Below are 20194 nucleotides of genomic sequence, written 5' to 3'. Positions count from 1 at the left end.
TATGTTTTCCCCCAAAGCAAAACAAGTCACCATTTATTGAGCACAGCTCGGGATCATGTGCTGGTGCAAAAGGCAGAGCCTCTATCTTGGAGGCCCCCATGGGCTCACGGGGCAAGAGAGCCACTAAAACCAGTCAGTAAAACCTGAAGTCGAGTCTGCTTCGGGGAAGGAAAAAATTATGCTTTGAGAGCACGGAGGCGGGAGTGGTGACTCACTCAGTGACAGAGAAGGGAGGGGACAGGAGGGAGACTGGGACCTGGAAAAGGTGACAAGAAAGATTGTGAAAAGGCTTGAGTGCCTGGTTGTCTGAGTTTTCTTTTTCCTTTCCTTTCCTTTCCTCTTTTTTTTTTTTTAAATTAAATTTATTTATTGGAGAGACAGCACCAGTAAGTGAGCACAAGCAGGGGAGCAGCAGGGGGAGAGGGAGAAGCAGACTCTCTGCTAAGCAGAGAGCCTGATGTGTGGCTCAGCTCGATCCCAGGACCCCGAGATCATGACTTGAGCTGAAGGCAGCCTCTTAACCAATGGAGTCACCTACGTGACCCTGAATTTTCACCTAGAAGTGGTATAGGGCCAATAAAGGCTTTTTTTTTTTTCCCACTTGGGAAGGTGACAGGGTGTCACTGGCTCACTAAATAGCTCCCCCGTGCTACCCCTGGGCTTCTAGGCAGAGTCAGGCGATGTGCACTCCTTATCAGAGGGCGTTAAGAGAGACACTTGCTGTCTCTGTCTCGTTCACGTGGCCGGAAACAGAAGACGCAGAAATTCTGGGATAGTTAGATGGAGGTGGCTTTGGGAAAGAGCCTGTGCAGGGGAGCCACGTGTCCAGCACCAGACTGTGTCATGAGAGAGAACCGCACGCTTGTGTTAAGCCACGGCCATCTGAGGGCCTAGTTGTTGCGGCAGCTCAGCTGGTCCTATTCTAACTAATACAAGAAGGCGAGGCGGAAACAACAGATTTGGATGTGACGTTAATCCGTGTTGTTCTCAACCATCCTGTGCCAGGGGCGCTGAGGTCCCCACTTTACAGACGTGAAGCAGAAGAGCAGAACAGTGAAGGGCTTCGCCTGAAGCCAGCGCAGGGAGTCACGCCCGGCTGTGTCTGGTTCCGAAGCTCTGCGCTCCATGGGATTCCTCAAAGTCGGGCACGCGTGCCACTGGGAGAACGCAAGGTAATTTTTTGGTGATGTGCGGATGCAGAAGTTAAATTTAATTAGTTTCGGATTTATCTGAAGGCCTACTGGAATACGTTTATAAGGTGTTCATCAACCCAGAGATTTCACGGCTGTTATTTCTTAGGAGGAGGAGGAGGAGAATGTTTCTTGCCAAGTGAGTTGGTTGGTTTGGAGTTAATTAAAGAAGCAGAGTAAATAAATAAGAGTAAAGGTATGTGTGGATCCAGCCAAACTGCGAGGCTGGGGGATCAGGGAGGAGGTGGCATGCTGCCCTGGACCACGTCGCCTCTCTGGTCAGGGGCGCGCGACATAACCAGGTTTGCTCTTCAGGAAAAGAGCGGAGCCTTGGGGTCCGCTGGGGGGAGTCCTGCGCCCCGGCCCCCCGACCGCGCCTGCCCCGGGCCCCTCGCTTTAGCGCCGAGCCTCTCCTGGATAAAACACTAAAGGCTTTAAGTTTCTGGAAACCTGAGGTGTGTGAAAACAAGGAGAGGGAACAGCGGGAGCCCTCACGGCTGCCCGTCTGACTCGGGAGCATTTTTTTTCTCTGGTTCATACCGGACACACTGTTCCCGATTTTCATTCCTGGGGGGGGGGTGGTGGTGGATGCTTCACATTTTGAAAACACAAATATTTATTTTCTTTTCTCAATGTATAGGCTGAACTTCCTCCCTCTCAGCCCGGTGTGGAATGTGAAAGCTGCCCCTTTCTCGGGGGGAGCCTAGCTCTGGTCCTGAAAACGTACCTGTGGCACATTTCTGTGGCCCTGCTAATGAGCAGACGGTGACACAGAGAAGGCGCCTGTGTTCCTCCGGGGAGCCCATAGAACTGCCATTCAGACGTGGAGCTGAAAGAGCTGTTTCATGGGCCCAGCTGCTGGCCCGGCCAGGACAGCCGTGTACCCCGAGCTCGGCCGCGGCCCCCGAGCATCCTTGGGGAGGGGACGTGGCCAGGAGGCTGCGGCTCACGTTCTCCCTGTGCAGCTCCAGCAGGGCTGCGGCTGCTGCAGACCCCGGCCTGACCCTGGGTGGTTCGCAAGGAAATGGAGCCCGTGTGTCACCTGCTTCTTCTTTTAAGTCATCTCTTCATTTGCTTGCCAGATATACCCTGTTCCAGCGTCGTGCCCGATACCCTGTTCCAGCATCGCGCCGGGTCCCGAGGGTCAGCGGTGGCTGAGTCAGGCCAGACCCCCACTTGGAAGGAGCTGACACCTGGGGGAGGCGGTTAACACGTTTATGACCCAGTTTTGGGAAGCGAGAGGCACCCCCGTCCTTCTGCCCTGCAGTGTGTTTGGAGAAAAGAGTGACACTTCAAAGTCGTCAAGGGAAAAGAGACTGGCAGCCTCGACTAGTGTTTGGAACTGGGGACAGCTATGAATGATACGAATAAATGAAATATAAATGGGAGACGTCAGAGGGAAATGCTATTCGCTTCCTCATTCTCTAAACCTGGGGCAAAGAGGGATGAGGCCTGGGTTCCAGGCTGGGCTCTGCCCTATACTGGCTGGGTGGCTTCAGGCAAGTCATGAACTTCTCTGGGCCTCGGTTATCTCATCTGCCAAATGGGCTGATGCCCTTGGAGCTGCTGACCTCACAGGCTGGTTTGGAGAACGAGGAGACACAGTAATAGAGCGTGGCTGCATTATTGCTACAGATTGTGAGACTATTGGTTGGGTCACTTAAAAAAAAAGTCTGTGCATTTCTTTTGGAGGCATAGCTTACACGGAGTGAGGCACACAGGTCTTAAATGTTAATGATTCTGTCCCCTGGAAAGATGATAATCCTTTGACCCTCATCTCCCTCCTTCTGTCTTCTCACTGCCTCTCCATGTGGTCCCAGTGAGGCAGGGGAGGCAAGAACTACCATTCCCACTACATGATAATAAGCTGAGGCTCAGAGAGGTTAAGTTACCAACTCTGGGTCACACAGCTTTTCAGCAACAGGTGGGGATCTGAACCTGGGTCTCTCAGTTGGCCAAGCCTGTGCTCTTTCCATGTTATGCCATCAATTACTGGACCCACAGGCAGCAGCAGGGGCCATCCCTGGTGACGTTCTTTTATTTACAAACCTTTGTTTTTGCCTTCCAATGCAGACCCTGGGCTGGGCTCAGATGCAGGGATGAATCAATCAGACTCTTGCCAGCTCACGGGTGAGACACATAGCAGGTGTCTTTGGAGAAGAGGATCCTAATCCAGGAGGAGCAGGGGAGAGGTGGGCATGGAGAAGGCACCTCCACCGAGCTGCACCCACGCAAGTGGGGTGGCTGAGAGCACTGGCCTGGGGCCTTATTATGGCCAGTGATACTATTTCTTCTTTTTAAAAAAGATTTATTTGTTTGAGAGAGAGATTGCACACATGTGCATGTGTGCAGGGGCGTGGCAGGGGTAGCAGGGAGGGGCAGAAGGAAAGGGAGAGAGAATCTCAAGCAGACTCCCCTCTGAGCACAGAGCCCATCTCGGGGCTTGATCCCATGACCCTGAGATCATGACCTGACCCGAAACTGAGTATTGGACATTTAACTGACTGAGCCACCCAGGTGCTCCTGGCAGTGATACTTCCTAGCAGTGTGACTTCAGACAAGTTACTCTCTGTTTTTCAGTTCTTCTTCTGGAAAAAGGGGGTAATAATAGTAGCTGTGTCGGGGTTGTCAAGGGAATTAAATGAGACAGTTCATAGAACCCTGCTGCTCTAATCCCCCCCAGGAGGTAGGCTCAGAGAGGTGAAGCGACTGGCCCACGGTCACAAAGGTAGCACATAGCAAACCCAGGTAACGTGGCTTCAAGTCTGTGCTCCCCACCGTCCTCTCTGCTGCCTTGTGCATACATGTTCGTTCCAACGATGATCTTGAAAGATTCTGTTAGGCAGAGAGTGAAGAGAAGGAAGGGCATTCGGGGTGGGTGACCCTGCATGTGCAAAGGCCTGCAGGGCAGCTCTGAGACCCCAGGTATAGTTGCCCAGCAGGGAGAAGGTGTGGAGGGGAAGGGGACAGCTGAGCTGGAGCAGGGGAAGGGCCTTGGATGAGGAAATGGATGCAGGTGAGAAGCAGGGGCGTGGGGGTGAGGGTGCGGGCCAGGGCTTGAAGCCATGGGCTGGGCTTTCCCTGGGCTTGGAGTGGCAGCTTTGGGCCGGGGCAGGCTCCAACCCCTGGAGGAGCCACCCTCCACCCACCTGAGATTTCCTGAGTTTCAGCTGCAGCTCTGGTTGCTTCTGCAGGCAAAGGAGCCCTTGTGGTCCGAGGGGCCTCTTGAGCCCCGGCCAGGTGGCTCCCTCCCATTCTGGGCGCACACACACCTCCATTCAGCCTGGGCCACGCCCCTCCAAGGGGGCTATGGCCCGGGCAGCCGCCCCCGCGTCAGTGGGGGCCGCCCGGCTGGGAGGCTGGGCAGCGAGGTTGATAAGACCGGGCCCCCACCGGCCCCCACCACTGTGCCGGCCGCTGCCCGCGCTGCCAGAACCATGAGGCTCATCTCTGGCTCCAGCCTCGTGCTGTGTGGCCTGCTCCTGCTGCTCCAGGTCCCGTGCACACTGGGCCTCACCCCCCAGTCCAGAGGTGAGGGGGTCCATGTGAGGTGGGGGACACTGGGTGAGTGGCCTCTGACCAAAAGCCTTGGGGCGCTGGGTTCTGAGATGAACAGAGGTTAAATGGGGTCCACGTGGGGCTGGGGCAGAAGACAGGGAGGCAGGGGTGGCAGTGGGCTGATGCAGGAGCAGATAGCAACGGTGACATTCATAAGGGCCAGGGGAGGGGTGACCCTCAGCCTGTTCTATTGGGCCTTTCACTGCAGCTTCGGAGCCTTCCCTGGGGCTCCTCAGCTCCCAGGCCACCCTCAGGGACCATGCATCCTGCAAGGGCCACAGTCTTGTGGGTGGCTGAAGGCAGAAGCTGGAGCTGCAGCAGGCCCAGGGCCAAGCCCATGCCTCGTTGAGTGCAGCTCTGGGGTGGCCAGGACTCCATCTGCCTGTCACCAGCCCATCAGGCATATCTGGGTGTGGGCTCTTACCTGCTGGACTGCTCCAAGAGCTTCAGCCTTGGGCACTGAATCCCGGCTCATCCTGTATAGAAGGTTAAACTGAGGCCAAAGAAGGGACGCCCTGCCTAAGTCTACTTAGTGCCTCCTGATCCGCTGCTCCTTGGTGTGGCTAACTCCCTTAACCTCTCTGCGTCTCAGTTTACCCATTGGGAGCTTAAACTAGTAGGGACCATGGTGTGGTTGCACCTAAGGTCCCTTGAGGAACTCTGATACTGGGGCGCTGGGGCTGGGGGCCTGGGACAGGCCAGCACCCCTTCCCTCTCCTGAGCCTTCCTGCATCCTCACTTGGGAGTGGCTCTGCTCTGTTCTTAGGCCAGGCCAGTGACAGTACCAAGTGGTGACCCTTTTTCTCCCCACTGGACGGGAGAAAAGCTGAAGCTCCTAAAAGGTGCCATGAGCTGCCCAGGGCCACAGGGTGGCTGGGCCGGGATTCGAACCCCGCTCTGCTTCATTCCAGCTCCATGCACTTCCCAGCACATGGTGCTGCCTCCTGGGATGTCCTGAAAGACATGCCTCCGCCTCCGTGGGGATGTGTCTTAGGAGCCCCCTCCACTGGGTCCAGGCTGCCATGGTGGCCACGAGGAATCCCAGCCCCTGTCCCCTGCCCACGGACAACAGCCAGCGGGCTCCTTGGGGTTGAGGGAAACTGGGCTCACTTTGGTGACTGGTTCTGATGCTGAGATGAAAGAGGCCAAGCCGATGGGCCCTGCACTGGTCCCTGGGCTTGTGCCCCCCACTCCCCACCCTCCCCAGGAGAAATGCTGCTCTTGCTGGGGCAGCCACTCTGGGCCAAAGTCCGAGAAGTGTGTCTTAAAGCCTGTCATCTCCTTTGTTGCCTCTGGGGCACCGGCTGCGTGGTGGCACCTTACACCTGCTCCTGCTCGGGCCCCAAGGGATCCTATAAAGAGGGGGTTGTCAGGTCACTGTACCGACGAGGAAACCCAGCTCAGAGAGGTGCAGGGACTTGCCTGAGGCTGCCAGCTGAGCCTCAGAGTTTCCCACGGGGCTGAGTTGGGGGTGGGGGGCCTTTGGCAAGTAGTTTGTCCCGGGGTCTACATGCTGACAGAAGGACCCACCGGCCTGGCTCAGGTTTAGTCCACACTGCCAGGGGCCTCAAGTCTAGATCTAAGTAGCCCCTGACCTTTGTCTCCTGCTCTCGCCCCTCCCCTCCTCCCCGTCCCCTCGCAGGGCACCTCTGTCGGACCCGGCCCACGGACCTGGTGTTTGTTGTGGACAGCTCGCGCAGCGTGCGGCCTGTGGAGTTCGAGAAGGTGAAGGTGTTCCTGTCGCAGGTCATCGAGTCGCTGGATGTGGGGCCCAATGCCACCCGGGTGGGCGTGGTCAACTATGCCAGCGCCGTGAAGCAGGAGTTCCCGCTGCGGGCCCACGGCTCCAAGGCCGCGCTGCTCCAGGCCGTGCGCCGCATCCAGCCGCTGTCCACGGGGACCATGACTGGCCTGGCCATCCAGTTCGCCATCACCAAAGCCTTCGGCGACGCCGACGGTGGTCGTGCCAGGTCCCCCGACATCAGCAAGGTACAGGTCCCAGCCCTCCCCGCCTGCGTCCTGCTGCGTACCACCTGCGTGATTCTTGAACCTGGCTTACAGTTGTGTATTAGACCCCGCTAAGCCAACTGGCAGACCTGGGGTGTGAGCCCATCCTTCCCCACCCTCTGACCACAGGACCTCAACCTGGCGAGCGCTTGATTATTTCGATTTAGTTAACCTTGGCGCCCCGAGGCCGAGTGAGGCGGTCCAGAGGCTTGCATGTTGGCACCTGTCTGGATCGGGGCCCCCACCCCCGGACTAGCTGTGCCACCCCGAGCCATGCGTGTGGCTCCTTGGCTCAGTCCCTTCACTCATCAGATGACAGTAACGCAGCTCCTTCTCCAGGGCTGTCGGGAGGACTCTCGACAGCTTGGAGTGCTCAGAACAACGCCTGGCCCCACCAGGTCCCACCTAAGGGTTAGCTCATTTTTTATTTAATAAGCCGCTGAGCATGGGGGTTCAGAAAATTGAGGTGATGCACCGTAAGCAGACGTCAGTATGGGGACTTCACAGACCTGGTGCCCACAGTGTGACTTCCGGGACTCAGCCCAGGGCCTGTGGGGCCAGTCAGGTGTTCTCTCCCACGGTGGTCGCACCTCCCCTTCATAAGCCTCAATGGCCTTTTACCTGCCCAGGCCCTCAGCCTCAGGGACGTACTTTCTTACCACTGTGCAGGACACGCCTGATGCACGAGTGCCAAATGCACACAATCCTGCTCCGAGGTGGTGTCCCCATTTCACAGATGAGGAAACTGAGGCACAGGGGATCTCAGTGTCTTGTCCAGTTAATTAGTGGTAGGAATGTCTACATACAATAGCACATAATCCTGGCATTACAGCCCTCAGAGAAATGGCCTGTTAGGCAGGTCATCCGTTGTGGGGACTATTTACAAGCGCTGAGGTGAGGTTGATGCCATTGCCATTGAGAGGCTAGGGTGACCTGGGGGTGATCCTAATGGAGAGAGACAGCGAAGGGGATGGTGGTGACGTCTGTCACCAGTTAATTATGTCAGCTCAGATCGGAGTAGTGGCCTTGGGTGGTCATATGAGGACGGAGAGAACCAACTCCCCCAGACCTGGGGCATCCAGCCTAGGATTCACCTGCGGGAAGCCCCTTCCAGGTGGGCTCAGAGTACCGAGGCTGGATTGAAGGGGGACAGTCGGGGTTCCAGGAGACAGTGCGTCTCGGGGGAGTGTGGCAGCCTGCGGCAGTGGACAGTCACAGCGAGGCGACCTTCGGCCTCTGGTAGGGAAGGGATGGTGCAAGGTCCCTCCCCGGGGGGCCAGGGCAGCGACAGGGAAAGCAGTCCTTCGCCTTCTTGGCACCGTACCAGGAATGGTCTCACTAGAGGACTCAGGCAGGTGAGCCGCATTTCCAGCTCAAGCCTGTCTCAACCACTATCCTACGGTCAGGGTGGGGACCCAGGTCATGGCAGAGAAGCAGCCAGCGGGGCGGGAGGCTGAGTCTCCCCAGATGAGAGGTCCCTGGCTTCAGGGCAGGCTCAGGTGCGGGTGGTGAGGGCCTGGCCCAGGCCCAGGGTCCCTGCTGTCTCCCTCCCCAGGGCACAAGCAGGGGAGCCCTGGGGGAGGGGCGCGGACAGTGCTCTCCCCTACGGAAAGGGCAAGTAGCGTCCTGGGGGATGGAGGGAGACGAGCCCCCCCCCCTGCAGGTGCGGCCCCCCGCCCAGGGCCTGGGGGTCGCGGGACGAGGGGTGGCCGGCCTGGAGGCAGAGCCGCCGTTCATGGGCCTCGCCCGCCCTCTGGCGGCCAAGGCGCGGAGCTGCATGGCGTCCCGCACGGGTGTCAGGCGAGCTCTGTCCCCAGAGCCGCCAGTCTGAGGGGGGAGGCGTGGTCCTGCGCTCCGACCGTCACAGAGCCGCCTGCCCGATGGGGGAGACGCCCCCAGGCCCCGGTCGGACGGCACCGCGCCTCGGCCGTCTTTCGGTTAGAGGAAACCTGTTTCCTCTCCTGCTAGCCGGGCTCTCCTCCCCGGGGCAAAGCCCTGGCCGGGAATCCCATCCACCTGCCGCGGACTAGCTGCGTGACCCGGGCGAGCCACGTCGCCTCTCGGGCCGCAGTGTCGTCTTCTGCCAGCGGCGGGGGTGGGTGGAGGGGGGTGCGGGGTGCTCCCGGAGGGCTGCGCGGTCCAGCCCCGCGCTGGGGGCGGGTGGGGGTGGGGGTGGGGGTGGGGGAGGGGGAGGGGAGGGGGAGGGGAGGGGGAGGCCTGGTCCTCACGCGCCCCGCGTGGCGCAGGTGGCCATCGTGGTGACGGACGGGAGGCCCCAGGACAGCGTGCGGGACGTGTCTGCACGGGCCCGGGCCAGCGGCGTCGAGCTGTTCGCCATCGGCGTGGGCCGCGTGGACAAGGCCACGCTGCGGCAGATGGCCAGCGAGCCGCAGGAGGAACACGTGGACTACGTGGAGAGCTACAGCGTCATCGAGAAGCTGTCCAAGAAGTTCCAGGAGGCCCTCTGCGGTGCGCCGGGGGCGGGGCCGGCGGGCGGGGGCGGGGCCGAGTCTGCGCCGGGGGCGGGGCCGGGGCCGGGGCGGGGCCGAGTCTGCGCCGGGGGCGGGGCCGGGGCCGAGTCTGCGCCGGGGGCGGGGCCGAGTCTGCGCCGGGGGCGGGGCGAGTCTGCGCCGGGGGCGGGGCCGGGGCCGGGGCGGGGCCGAGTCTGCGCCGGGGGGCGGGGCCGGCGGCCGGGGCCGGGGCCGGGGCCGGGGGGCGGGGCCGAGTCTGCGCCGGGGGCGGGGCCGGGGCCGGGGCCGGGGAGGGCCCCCGCGGAGTCAGACACCAGGCCAGGCCCAGCGAGTCCGCGCGGGGCTGGCCGGTGGCTCCGGCCCTGGGCTGGGGGTCTGGGGCTCGGGCCTCATCCGGTTGGGGGCCTCGGTTTCCCAGAGTGTGTGAAGGTCCACGCTGGCTGGGATGTCCAAGGCCGTGTGGCCGTGAGATTCTGAGCCCCTCTTGCGCCTGCAGTGGTGTCAGACCTGTGTGCCACGGGAGACCACGACTGTGAGCAGGTGTGCCTCAGCTCCCCCGGCTCCTACACCTGCGCCTGTCGGGAGGGCTTCACCTTGAACAGTGACGGCAAGACGTGCAACGGTCAGTGGGCTGGACGCAGCCCAGCCGGGGGGAAGGCGGGGAGGGGAGAGAAGGGGCTTGGCCACCCTCCAGGAAGCCCATTCGAGCCTCTCTGTGCTTTGCTCCTGGACTAGTCTGCAGAAATGATAGATGCCTTCTAGATGCCTTCTAGAACTTGGTGTCTGCAGAGAATTATCTTCTGACTTCTGTCCCTCTTTTTGTCACGGTGGGCGGTGGGTTTAATATGGCAGAAGGAGTTTTATAGCTTGAGTTCAAATCTTGGCGCCACCCTTCTGAGCTGTACAATTTGATGGCTTCGGGAGCTTCTGTTTCCAACACCATAACCTTGGCTTTGTAGAGGGAGTTTTGCTGATAAAAATGGGATGGGATAATCCTCCCTATTGAGCTTGGTGTGTGATGGGTTCCTGACTATGAGTGGCCCCTATGCTTCATCTCCTCGCCTTCCTACCCTTCCCAGTCTGCAGTGGCGGTGGTGGCAGCTCGGCCACTGACTTGGTCTTCCTCATTGATGGATCCAAAAGTGTGCGGCCAGAGAACTTTGAGCTGGTGAAGAAGTTCATCAACCAGATCGTGGACACGCTGGACGTGTCAGACAAATTGGCACAAGTGGGGCTGGTGCAGTACTCAAGCTCCGTCCGCCAGGAGTTCCCGCTGGGCCGCTTCCACACGAAGAAGGACATTAAGGCGGCTGTGCGGAACATGTCGTACATGGAGAAGGGCACCATGACCGGGGCTGCCCTCAAGTACCTCATCGACAATTCCTTCACTGTGTCCAGCGGGGCTAGGCCTGGGGCCCAGAAGGTGGGCATCGTCTTCACGGATGGCCGGAGCCAGGACTACATTAATGATGCTGCCAAGAAAGCCAAGGACCTTGGTAGGTGATGCCTGGACCCTGAACACCACTGATGGCCGGGAGCACGTATGGAACAGCTCAACTCGAGTTTATTCTGTTAGTGGTGCCCTAAACCTCGGTTCAGTGTGAATGAGGAGGGATGGGTTTGTCCAACTCTCTTTTATCAGTGATGAGAAAATGAAGGCCCCAGAAAAGTAAGAAGCTGGTTTCAATGGCCCTTTTGTAGGTGGGGCTTAGAAATTTTCCAGTTGAATGTTCCCAACAGGGCACCAACTGTTGGAAGGCAGCCCCACTTTGGGACAAGCCGGAGTCTCCATTTTATCACCTATTTAATGAGGATAATAATAGTCGGCAGATGGTTGGTTACGGGGCTATATGGGATCCCAAAGCTCCCGGGCCAGGGAATCAGTACAGGTCTCAGTGAGTGCTCTTTCCTCAGTATCTTTGTCCTAGGCACTGTGCCTGTAATTCCAGAAGCTGCCACCAGAAGGCATCTGGTGTTGACGGCCTGGGCATTCCCCAGGAGGCTCAGCCACAGCTGCCTGGCCCCAGGGTCACTGTCACTCGTCGTGTTCCTCCTGGCAGGCTTTAAGATGTTTGCTGTGGGTGTGGGCAACGCCGTGGAGGACGAGCTGAGGGAAATCGCCTCAGAGCCGGTGGCAGAGCACTACTTCTACACCGCTGACTTCAAGACCATCAACCAGATCGGCAAGAGACTGCAGAAGAAGATCTGCGTGGGTCAGTGAGGCCAGAGTTGGCATTGATGGGAGGGGCAGGTGGGGCCCTGGGGTGGGGACCAGTGTGGAGCCATCCTGGAACTGGATGTGGGTAGGGAGAAGCAGGAGCTGGGTTGGCACCTGGGTTAGAACCTGGAGGAGGGCTGGCCAGTCTCACGTTTACAACCAGCAAACATATGTGGAATATATTGAATGCTTGTCACATGCATGGCACTGGTGTTAGTGCTCTCCAAACATTAATCATCCGATCCTAAGTGGTAGAAATATTATTACTCCCATTTTGCAGACAGGAAACCCAGCCTGGAGGGGTGGAACAATCGTTAATAACCGGAGGAGCCAGGATTTGAGCCCTGCTACCTCCCCGGGGCCTCCCAGTGGTAGAGAGTACGGACTGCAGAGCCAGGCATGCCTGGGTTTGCATGTTTGCTCTGACACTAGCTAGCTGTTGGCCACGGTCACGTCTGTTTCACTTCTCTGGTTCTTTATTTGTAAAATGACATTAATTGACTTCAAACCCGAAGTGTTGGATGAAGTCGCTGAGATGACATAGACGGCCCTAGCAGCCGTGCCCTGCGGGCAGTAGGTGACCAGCACGGAGAGGCTATTATTGGAGGTTTTATCAGGGCTCTGAGGGGGTGGGAAGACATTCGGGGTTCTACCTCAGAACCCTACGTGTGTCTCCGTCTTCTCAGATCTCCCAGGTCCCCCCCACACACCCCCAAGACTCCCTAGTCCTGGCCCTGGGCTGTGATGGCTCCTCGCCCTCCTGCCAGGCCACCACTCACCTTCCCCTTTCTCTTTCCTACTTCCTGTCCACTCCAGAGGAAGACCCGTGTGCCTGCGAGTCCATTGTGAAATTCCAGACCAAAGTGGAGGGGCTGCTGCAGGCCCTGACCAGGAAACATATCCTTTCCCAGAGGCCACTGTGGGGCGGGAGGATGAGGAGAGGGAGCCACGCCCATTGTGTGGGGGGTCCCAGGTAGGGCCTCTGCCTCCTGTTGGAGACAGGCTGGACTCCGGCCAGGTGGGCTGGCGTCAGCTTTGATGCTGATCCTGTCAAAAGCAGAGGCTCCAAGAGGGTAAACAGAGAAACTGAGGCAGAGGCCAAGATCTAGACACTGGACACACATGCAGAGTCCTAGCTGTGCTCAGGAAAACATGGTGCCTGTGGACTCCCCATTTCTCAGGCTCTTGGCAACACAACTAATAGCAGTCTCCACTCAGATGAGGCTGGGCCGGGAACAGCTCCCCTGGCTCAGGACGAGGTGGGGGCCCAGGTGCGGGACCCAGCAGGCTGAAGCTGCCCCTGGGCAGGACTAGGCAGCTTGTAACTAGCTGGTTCTGAGGGCCATGAATGGGTAAGTTTTGACACTGGGGAGAACACATGCTGTAGATGGAGTGAGAGAACTCTCTGGAAGAGGGACTCTGCGGGAGGTGGGGGAGAGCACAGGAAGTGGGATCCGGGTGCAGGCGCTACAGCCATCAGTGCCCTGCTCTGGTCAGCCTGTGCCTCTCCTTAACCCTGAGTCCACTGGAAGCTGTGAGTAAGCGGCTGGCCGTCCTGGAGAACAGGGTCGTCTGAGGCTGCCTGTCCCCGCCGCGGCCTCTCCGTCTCCCCACCCCAAATGCAGCCCACGGAGTCCTGCGCGTGTCCCCTAGAGCCCTGAGTTTAGTCTAGTTTTGCCATTTCGGTGACGGGAGTTGGGGAGAGGCAGGCCACAGGCCTCCCCCTCTTCCACATCCTGCCAGCCCTGCTGGGTGCATGGGTGAGTGTGCTAGGAGCGTGGCAGCCTTTGGGAGCATGTATGTGCGAGGTAGCGTGCACATGTATGCGTGTATGAGGAGTGGCAGCCTTGGGAGCGTGTGTGTGTGTGGGTGTGTGTGTTTGTGTGCACGTGCCTGCCTGAGGGCGGGCGTGTATCTGGAGCAGGGATGCGTGTGTGAGAACACAGGGGTGAGCGTGAGAGGGACTGTGTTTGCATTTTTTTTTCAATCGAAAGCTTAATATATTCCTATTTTTTTAGTTAACCCTTTCCTGACTGCGAGTGCTGTGAATCTCTTTCCTGATTTTTCTATTCCCTTTTGAAAAACAATTAAAGATGATTTAATTTAAGCCCTGAATGGGGCTAGAGGCAGAGTGGTCATTTGAGGAGCAAGACGAAGGATGGTGAGGGCAGCGGGTGCAGGGGGACCCCTGCAGGGGGGGAGCAGTGGTGGGAACTGAGGTGAAGGCAGCTACTCCAGAGCCAGCTTGGGATCGTCCTGCCTTTACAGGGTCTCACTTCCTCTTCCAGCAATCCAGCCCCAACAGACTTGAGTCCCCCCCCCCCATTATACACACAGGGATGCTGTGTCTGGGTGTTCGGATGATTTGCTCAGAGAGCGTCAGTTGGAGAGATGGGACTTGAATCTACAACTGCAAGACATTGAAGAAAAAGAGCCATGGCACCAGATAGGCCGATTCATTCACTCAGGCATGCAGACGACAAACACAGAGCACAGGCCCATGTCAGGCAGTGCCAAGATGGTGGCCTATGAGACAGACACAGTCCCTGCCCTTAAGGAACTTAGAGTTGAGTAGAGTGCCCTGTCACCCTCACCCCAGCTGGGAAACAGAGGGTGGGTTTAGGTTATAGCAGCAGCCTGTGGCCTGAGTGTGTGTGTGTTACAGATGCTGGGAGGGTCCCAGCTGTCCCTGGGCTGGCCCCAGGTTCCTCCCCATCCCAAACCGATGTTGGAGTACTCTATTTTCCCCCTCCAACCCCAGCAAAGATGGTGGCAGTCCCCACCCCAGGGATGGCACATGAGAAAGACCCTCGACCTTTATGTCCCTCCCCAGCCCTCCCTGGGGTCTGCTGGCCTCGCCCAGTCCCCTCTGGACCCATGCCCTCTGCCAGCTCAGTCCCTTGTCTCCTAGAGTGGAGCCTGGGTGGTTTTCTGAAGCCAGTCCTGTGTAATGGAGCATTTTTAGTGTTACTACTAGATTCACACTTGAGAGCCTGTAAAAGGCTTTTATGAGAGACTCACCATCCTGAAAGGCCTTCCATAGAGGCCGTGCAAACAGGTGGAATTACACCCCTGTGCCCCCCAGAACTTAGTGGCTCAAAACGGCCATCTGTGATTGACATGACTCTGTATGTTGGCTGGGCTCTGCTGGTGGTTCTTCTGCTGCTTGTGCGGTCGGCTGGGGTCACACTCGTTTGGGTCTCAACCAGCCTGGAGCCTCCAGCACAGCCTGCTCGCCTATGCCAGGCCCACTCCTGCGACCACCTTCTGGGGAGACGGGGCGGGAAGGCTGGGTCTCTCTCTAGTTCTCTCTCCACGGATGTCCCCATGGGCTCTCCAGCGGGGGAGCTGGACTTCTTACAGGGCAGCTCAGGGCTTCTGAAGGCCTTTTAGGTCTGGCGCCCCACATTTGCACCGTGTGACTTTGGCTGCATTTTCTTTTCTTTCTTTCTCTTTTAAAGATTTTATTTATTTATTTGAGAGAGAAAGACTGAGCACAAACTGGGGGAGGGTGAGAGGGAGACAGAGAGGGAGAAGCAGACTCCCCGCTGAGGTGAGAGCCCAACTTGGTACTCAATCCCAGGACCCTGAGATCAGGACCTGAGTCGAAGGCAGATGCTTAACCCACTGAGCCATCCAGATGTCCTTGCATTTTCTTGGTCAAAGCAATTTTAGGCCAGCCCAGATGCAAGGGGTGGGGAGTTACACTCGGCTTCTTCCATGGGGAAAGAGCAAGAGGAATTTTACTTTTAATCTGCCGCAGGAGGTCATCCTCTGTTGTCCCTCTCTGGCTATACTCTCTGCCTTGGCAGCTCATGGCACCCAGGAAACCCTCGCATAAAAGCGAGATGTGCCTGAGCCTGTTTCTGTTCCCTGCAGTGGGAGAGCCCTGACTCAGCTGGTCTTTCACCTCCATCTCCTACCCACATGGTGGCCTTGGTGTCCTTGCTCTTGCTCTTCAGCTCTGGACCATCCTAGGTTCCATACCCCAGCTGCTAGGGAACTTGGCGGGGGGCCCTTTCCCCCTCTACATGCAGGGCAGAGGATACTGGCACCGCCTTGCAGGCACTGGAGGATGTAAATGAGGGGATGCGTGGGGAGCACCCAGCACAGGGCCCACCCACACTTTGCACCCAGAGAGGAGTTGGCATCATTGCTACCATCTAGAGGATGGTTTCCTGAGCCTCAGGGACACATCCAAACCTGTGAGTCCCTGAGCACCTCCCTTGTTCCCATCTGGCGTCCGTGTCCCTTGAGACACTGAGGCCACCTGGTCTCCAGTGGCTGTGCCACCTGGGGCACCTGTTACCTGCTGGGAGACCAGTGTGTGCACCACGGCTCTAGCCCCTTGCATCATGTGAACGAGTACTGCTCCCCCAACCCCACCAGGAGGCAAAGACAAGGACGGCCTTACCTCTGCTTTGAGCAGCAACAACACGAGTGTGCCAGGGCTCAGAGAAGTGAGGCATGGAGGGTGGCATGAGCCTGCCAGCTCCCGGGGACAGCCAGCCGGCTCCATCTCGTGGTACTGCAGCAAATGACTATCCGGCACTCAGGCCAGGCCCTCCTCCAGGCACTAGGACTAGAAGGAGCCCAGAGTCCGACACAAGCCTGTGCTCCTGGGCTGACGTTCCAGCCTCACTGTATTTCTTGCCGTGTGAGCCTGGACCAGCCAGCCCATTTCCCTGTGGGCTTTAGTTCCTCATCTGTTAGAAGGAGAGAGAGATGATCCAGAAACAAGCAGGAAACAGGGAGGATATCCAAAGGGGTGAATGGAGTTACTCAGAGCCCGGGAGCTGTCAGTGCTTCCTTGATGAAGTCAGACAAAGTAGAGGAGTGCCCAGGGCACCTGTCTGGCCTGGCAGAGACCAAGCCTCAGGCTCTGAGCTCCCAGGGACTATCCCATGGGGGAAGTGACAGTGGAGGGGTTAACGGCCCTGTTCGGGCGCCAACGGTCCTGGTGTGAGACCCCCTAACCCCCAGACAGAGGGCTCCCTGGAGGGGGAGGTGGCTTGGCAGGGAGCCCGAGGGCTGCACCTGCAGGGTAGTCTGGATGGTGAGGGCTGTGTGGAGGGAGGGGGCGCTGGCAAGGGGCATACAGCTGGGGAGGAGGGCAGGGGACAGTGAAGTCAGGCTGTGGGGCTCTAGGGACTGTCCCAGTCTCGACCCACCCTCCCCCATTCTTTCTTTCCTTCCCCATTCACTGAGCGTTGCCAAAGGCCAAAGCATGCAGGAGGCATTCGAGGCATTCGGGATAAAATAGAAAATACCTGATGGTCTCTGGCCTCGTGGTGCTCCCAGGTTAAAGAGGCAGACAGACATCGGACAGAAAGCCACACAGAGAGTCCCGCTGTGGTAGCAGGCTGGGGACTTAGGGTGTGCCACAGGGCCATATAACAGAAGGTCTTACCAAGCCATGGGGAGGTGGAGGAGGCTTCCCAGAAGAGATGGACCTAAGCCCGAATCTGAAGGCAGTTAGGAAGGTGAGTTAGGAAGGTGAAGGGGGAGGTGGCGGAGAGCATTTCAAGTAGGGGGAAGCGGGGTGTGCGAGCTCCCTGAGGAGGAAGGTGTGTGGCCCTCCAGGAGCCTGGATGCAGCTGCATGTGGCGGGGACCAGTCTGCAGGCCCAGGACCAGATGAGGAGGGGACTCCACCTGCAGGGCGGTGTGAAGCCATGGAAGCGCTTCACGTAAGGGGGTGATGTGATTAGAAATTAGAATGGAACTCCCACTAGAGATGGGACTCACGTATTTTCCCTATAAACACTGGATGGGGGGATGCGAGGGGGACTGTGGAGATCTCAGCTGGGATGGGCAGGAATGTCCCTATCACACATCCAGAGAGGTGCGGTGACCTGGAGGATGGTCCTGCTAGTGAGGCAGTGACATCCTTCCTTGGGGAGAAAGCTGAGAAACTGCTCAGGACAGAGGCACACGGGGCCCTGGCAAATCCTTCGGGTAACTGGTGTGGTTGCATTAGTGTGACCCGTTTTACAGGTGATGGGATTGTCTGAGTCAGGGCAGTTGACCCAGCACTTAGGCCTTTCTTTTCTTTTCTTTCTTTCTTTTTTTAAGATTTTATTTATTTATTCATGAGAGACACAGAGAGAGAGGCAGAGACACAGGTAGAGAGAGAAGCAGGCTCCCTGCAGGGAGCCCGATGTGGGACTCGATCCCAGGACCCCGGGATCACACCCTGAGCCAAAGGCAGGCGCTCAACCGCTGAGCCACCCAGGTGTCCCAACTCAGGCCTTTCTTAAGAGCAACACAAACATAGCTTGGCCGCCTGGGACAGCGGATGTTAAGCAGGCACACAGTATGTGCTCAGGTGATCTCAGTGGTCAGTCCCTTCCCCTGTCATCCTCCTAGGCGGGCAGCAGGCTCACAGTCTGGCAGAGGGTGGACCTGGTCCTAGAGGAGCCTGGAGCTGGACCCAGGCACCCAAGGCAGAGGGGGAAGGGTTGGTCCCTCGCAGAGGGCCTGGTGGGAGCCAGGCAGGGAGTGAGCGCCTTGCCAAGCAGGCTAGAGGTTAGAGAAGGTGCTGGATGGGGAGGTGGATCTGCACCCAGAGGCTTTGAACGGGCGGGCCTGTGGCTGTGGTTGGCCTCCTGCCACGTCAGGCCCGGCTCAGGCCCCAGTCCAGGCTGAGCTGAGGTGGGCTGGGGATCTGGGGCCTCTGGAGCTGAGCCTCAGGATTTTCCAGGAAAGGAACAAATGGAGGGGGGCATGTGCCCATTTTGGAGGGGGAAAGTGTTGCTTCCTGTTTGCAACAGTCCTGCCTGGGGCATCCCACGGCAGGAGTGAGGGTACCAGGGTGCTGGCAGGAGAAGCAGGTCAGGTCAACCACTCAGAGACTGGGCCGCGGGCACCGTGGCTCAGAACGGGCTGAGCTAGGGCTCTGGGTCTCGAGGGACAGACACGTCACACCAACCCACTTCAGCACAAGAAGGGAGGTGACGGGACCCCGTGGTGGAGGGTGCTGGCGGAGGAGCTGGGCTGGGTGACGTCTTCAGGCCTCTGGCTCTCTGCACTCTTGCCTCTGGCCTCCACCCTGGTGGCTTCACGCCCAGGCAGGCCCTCGTCTCAAGACAGCCGTCGCCCTGCCACTCTGAGTTCACAGCCCTCAGACTCCTTGGCTCAGGCTGGGTCCTGTGCCCACCCTTGAACAACCGCCGTGGCCGGGGTGATGCAAGGCTCCGCCCGTTCCTGGATGAGGAGTGGATCAGCCCCACAGGAGCCTCCAGGACTGAGAAGATGGAGTGGTTCCTCCAGGAGAAGGAGGGGTGTGTGATCGGAGCCAGGGTCGGGGTGCTGGCTGAGCAGAACCACCCCATATCCCCAACACGTAGGGTCAGAGCCCGGGTGGAAGCCCTCCGGCTGCAGTACATCCTGTGGTTCCCATTCCTGCCTGCATGGGCACGGGGGAGCCAGCTCTTACAGGACCACGTCTCGGGGCTCAGAGGAAGGCAGGGGCCGGCATCTCGGGGTCTTCCAAACCCCAGCTCCTGCCAAACGCATCTTGATTCTCCCCACGTCGGTTGCAGGTCCCATGCAACCCACACTCGCCGTGTAATTCCTGTATCTTTCCCTGTTCTCCATTTGATTAACAGAAGGTTATAAACAAGTCCCACAAAGAAGGAAAACCGGCATCTCCCCAGGGCACCCACAGTCTATTGGCAGATGGCAAGTTACTTTGTACCCGATATTTTTTGTTGTTTTGATTTGTGTATAGATAAACAGGACTAAACTAATTAGGATCTTTTCCCCCCTGTCTTTCCCCAGGTCTTGGATTACAAGGGGAGTCCCTCGGCCCCACGGTGAATTGGTTACCAGGTTTCAATAAGGGGTTTGTCTTTGCAATTACAGTTCATTAATGGATTTACAAGGGAGGGAAGACAGCATGGTCCGCTAAGGGGATTGTTTTGCATTTCTCCTCTTTTAATTACATGATTTTCTCCTGGATCAATGCTCTGTGAAAAATGGTGATGGTGGAGGGTGGGTGGGTGGGGGGGAGTCCCAACACCCCATCTGCTCCAGATGCAAATGCAATTAATATGAGAGGAGATAGGAGCTGCTCAGAGGCTTCCCGCTGCCTGGGTATGGGCCTGCCTCCCCTGGAGCCTCTGCGTGACTCGGAGGTTTGGGGACAGTCATAGCAGCTCGGGGCACATGAGGCTTTGTTGATGTGGGGAGGGGCCGTGTCTCTCCTGGGGTCAGAATCAGATTTAGGTCCCCCCACTGAGTCATCTTTTTTTGATCATCCACTAGGTACGAGCTGTTAGACACACAATTTTGAAATGAAACTTCCCAATGATTTTGTGAATACGTTTGTTTTGCAAGCGGAAACAGCAAGGCTGCCAGATGTAAAGTGCACACTTGGCCTTGCCACAGTGGCAGGGCTGGGGTCTGAACCCTGAGATCTCCGGCTCCAAAGTCAGGACTCTTACTAGAACATTGCGTTTCTGAGGTTCAGATGCACTGTTATGAAAGGGGGTTCTAGTCCTTTCTGCAGATGGGGACCATCACAGGCTAACTGGGCTTCCTGCCTTGTTCTTAAGTCCTTTCTATGTACTGATATCAGAGCAATGGCCCTACAGTGCACATCTGCTCAGGTCACATCCCTGCTCTAGAACCTTCTCCCGCTCCCTATTGTCTCCAAGATAAAATTCAAACTTAGTTGGACACCCTAGGACCTATGTGGTCTGGCTGTTGCCCAGTCCTGTTGAACTCTAAATTCCCTATTTTCACTCA

The 20194-nt window shown here is 58.0% G+C and overlaps 1 protein-coding gene across 1 annotated transcript; it reads left to right on the top strand.

The window, feature by feature from the left end:
- Positions 1 to 4627: 4627 nt before the first annotated feature.
- On the top strand, positions 4628 to 13309 carry MATN1 (matrilin 1). The gene is made up of 8 exons (XM_055332615.1): positions 4628 to 4721; positions 6391 to 6737; positions 9002 to 9224; positions 9723 to 9848; positions 10306 to 10722; positions 11287 to 11439; positions 12261 to 12341; positions 12971 to 13309. Exons 1-8 carry the CDS (start codon positions 4628 to 4630, stop codon positions 13018 to 13020), a joined length of 1491 nt encoding a protein of 496 aa, XP_055188590.1. The 3' UTR covers positions 13021 to 13309.
- Positions 13310 to 20194: the final 6885 nt, after the last annotated feature.

This window comes from Nyctereutes procyonoides, unplaced genomic scaffold (genome assembly GCF_905146905.1).
Source record: "Nyctereutes procyonoides isolate TBG_1078 unplaced genomic scaffold, NYPRO_anot_genome, whole genome shotgun sequence".
NCBI classification, from domain to species: domain Eukaryota; kingdom Metazoa; phylum Chordata; class Mammalia; order Carnivora; family Canidae; genus Nyctereutes; species Nyctereutes procyonoides.
This window is presented reverse-complemented; position numbering and strand designations above follow the sequence as displayed.

Excerpts from the sequence above, each read along its gene's own strand:
- MATN1 (XM_055332615.1), top strand. The coding sequence starts at position 4,628 with ATGAGGCTCATCTCTGGCTCCAGCCTCGTGCTGTGTGGCCTGCTCCTG. Across the intron at positions 4,722-6,390 it reads CCTCACCCCCCAGTCCAGAG|GGCACCTCTGTCGGACCCGG; the intron begins GTGAGGGGGTCC and ends GTCCCCTCGCAG. Across the intron at positions 12,342-12,970 it reads GCAGGCCCTGACCAGGAAAC|TGGAAGCTGTGAGTAAGCGG; the intron begins ATATCCTTTCCC and ends CCCTGAGTCCAC.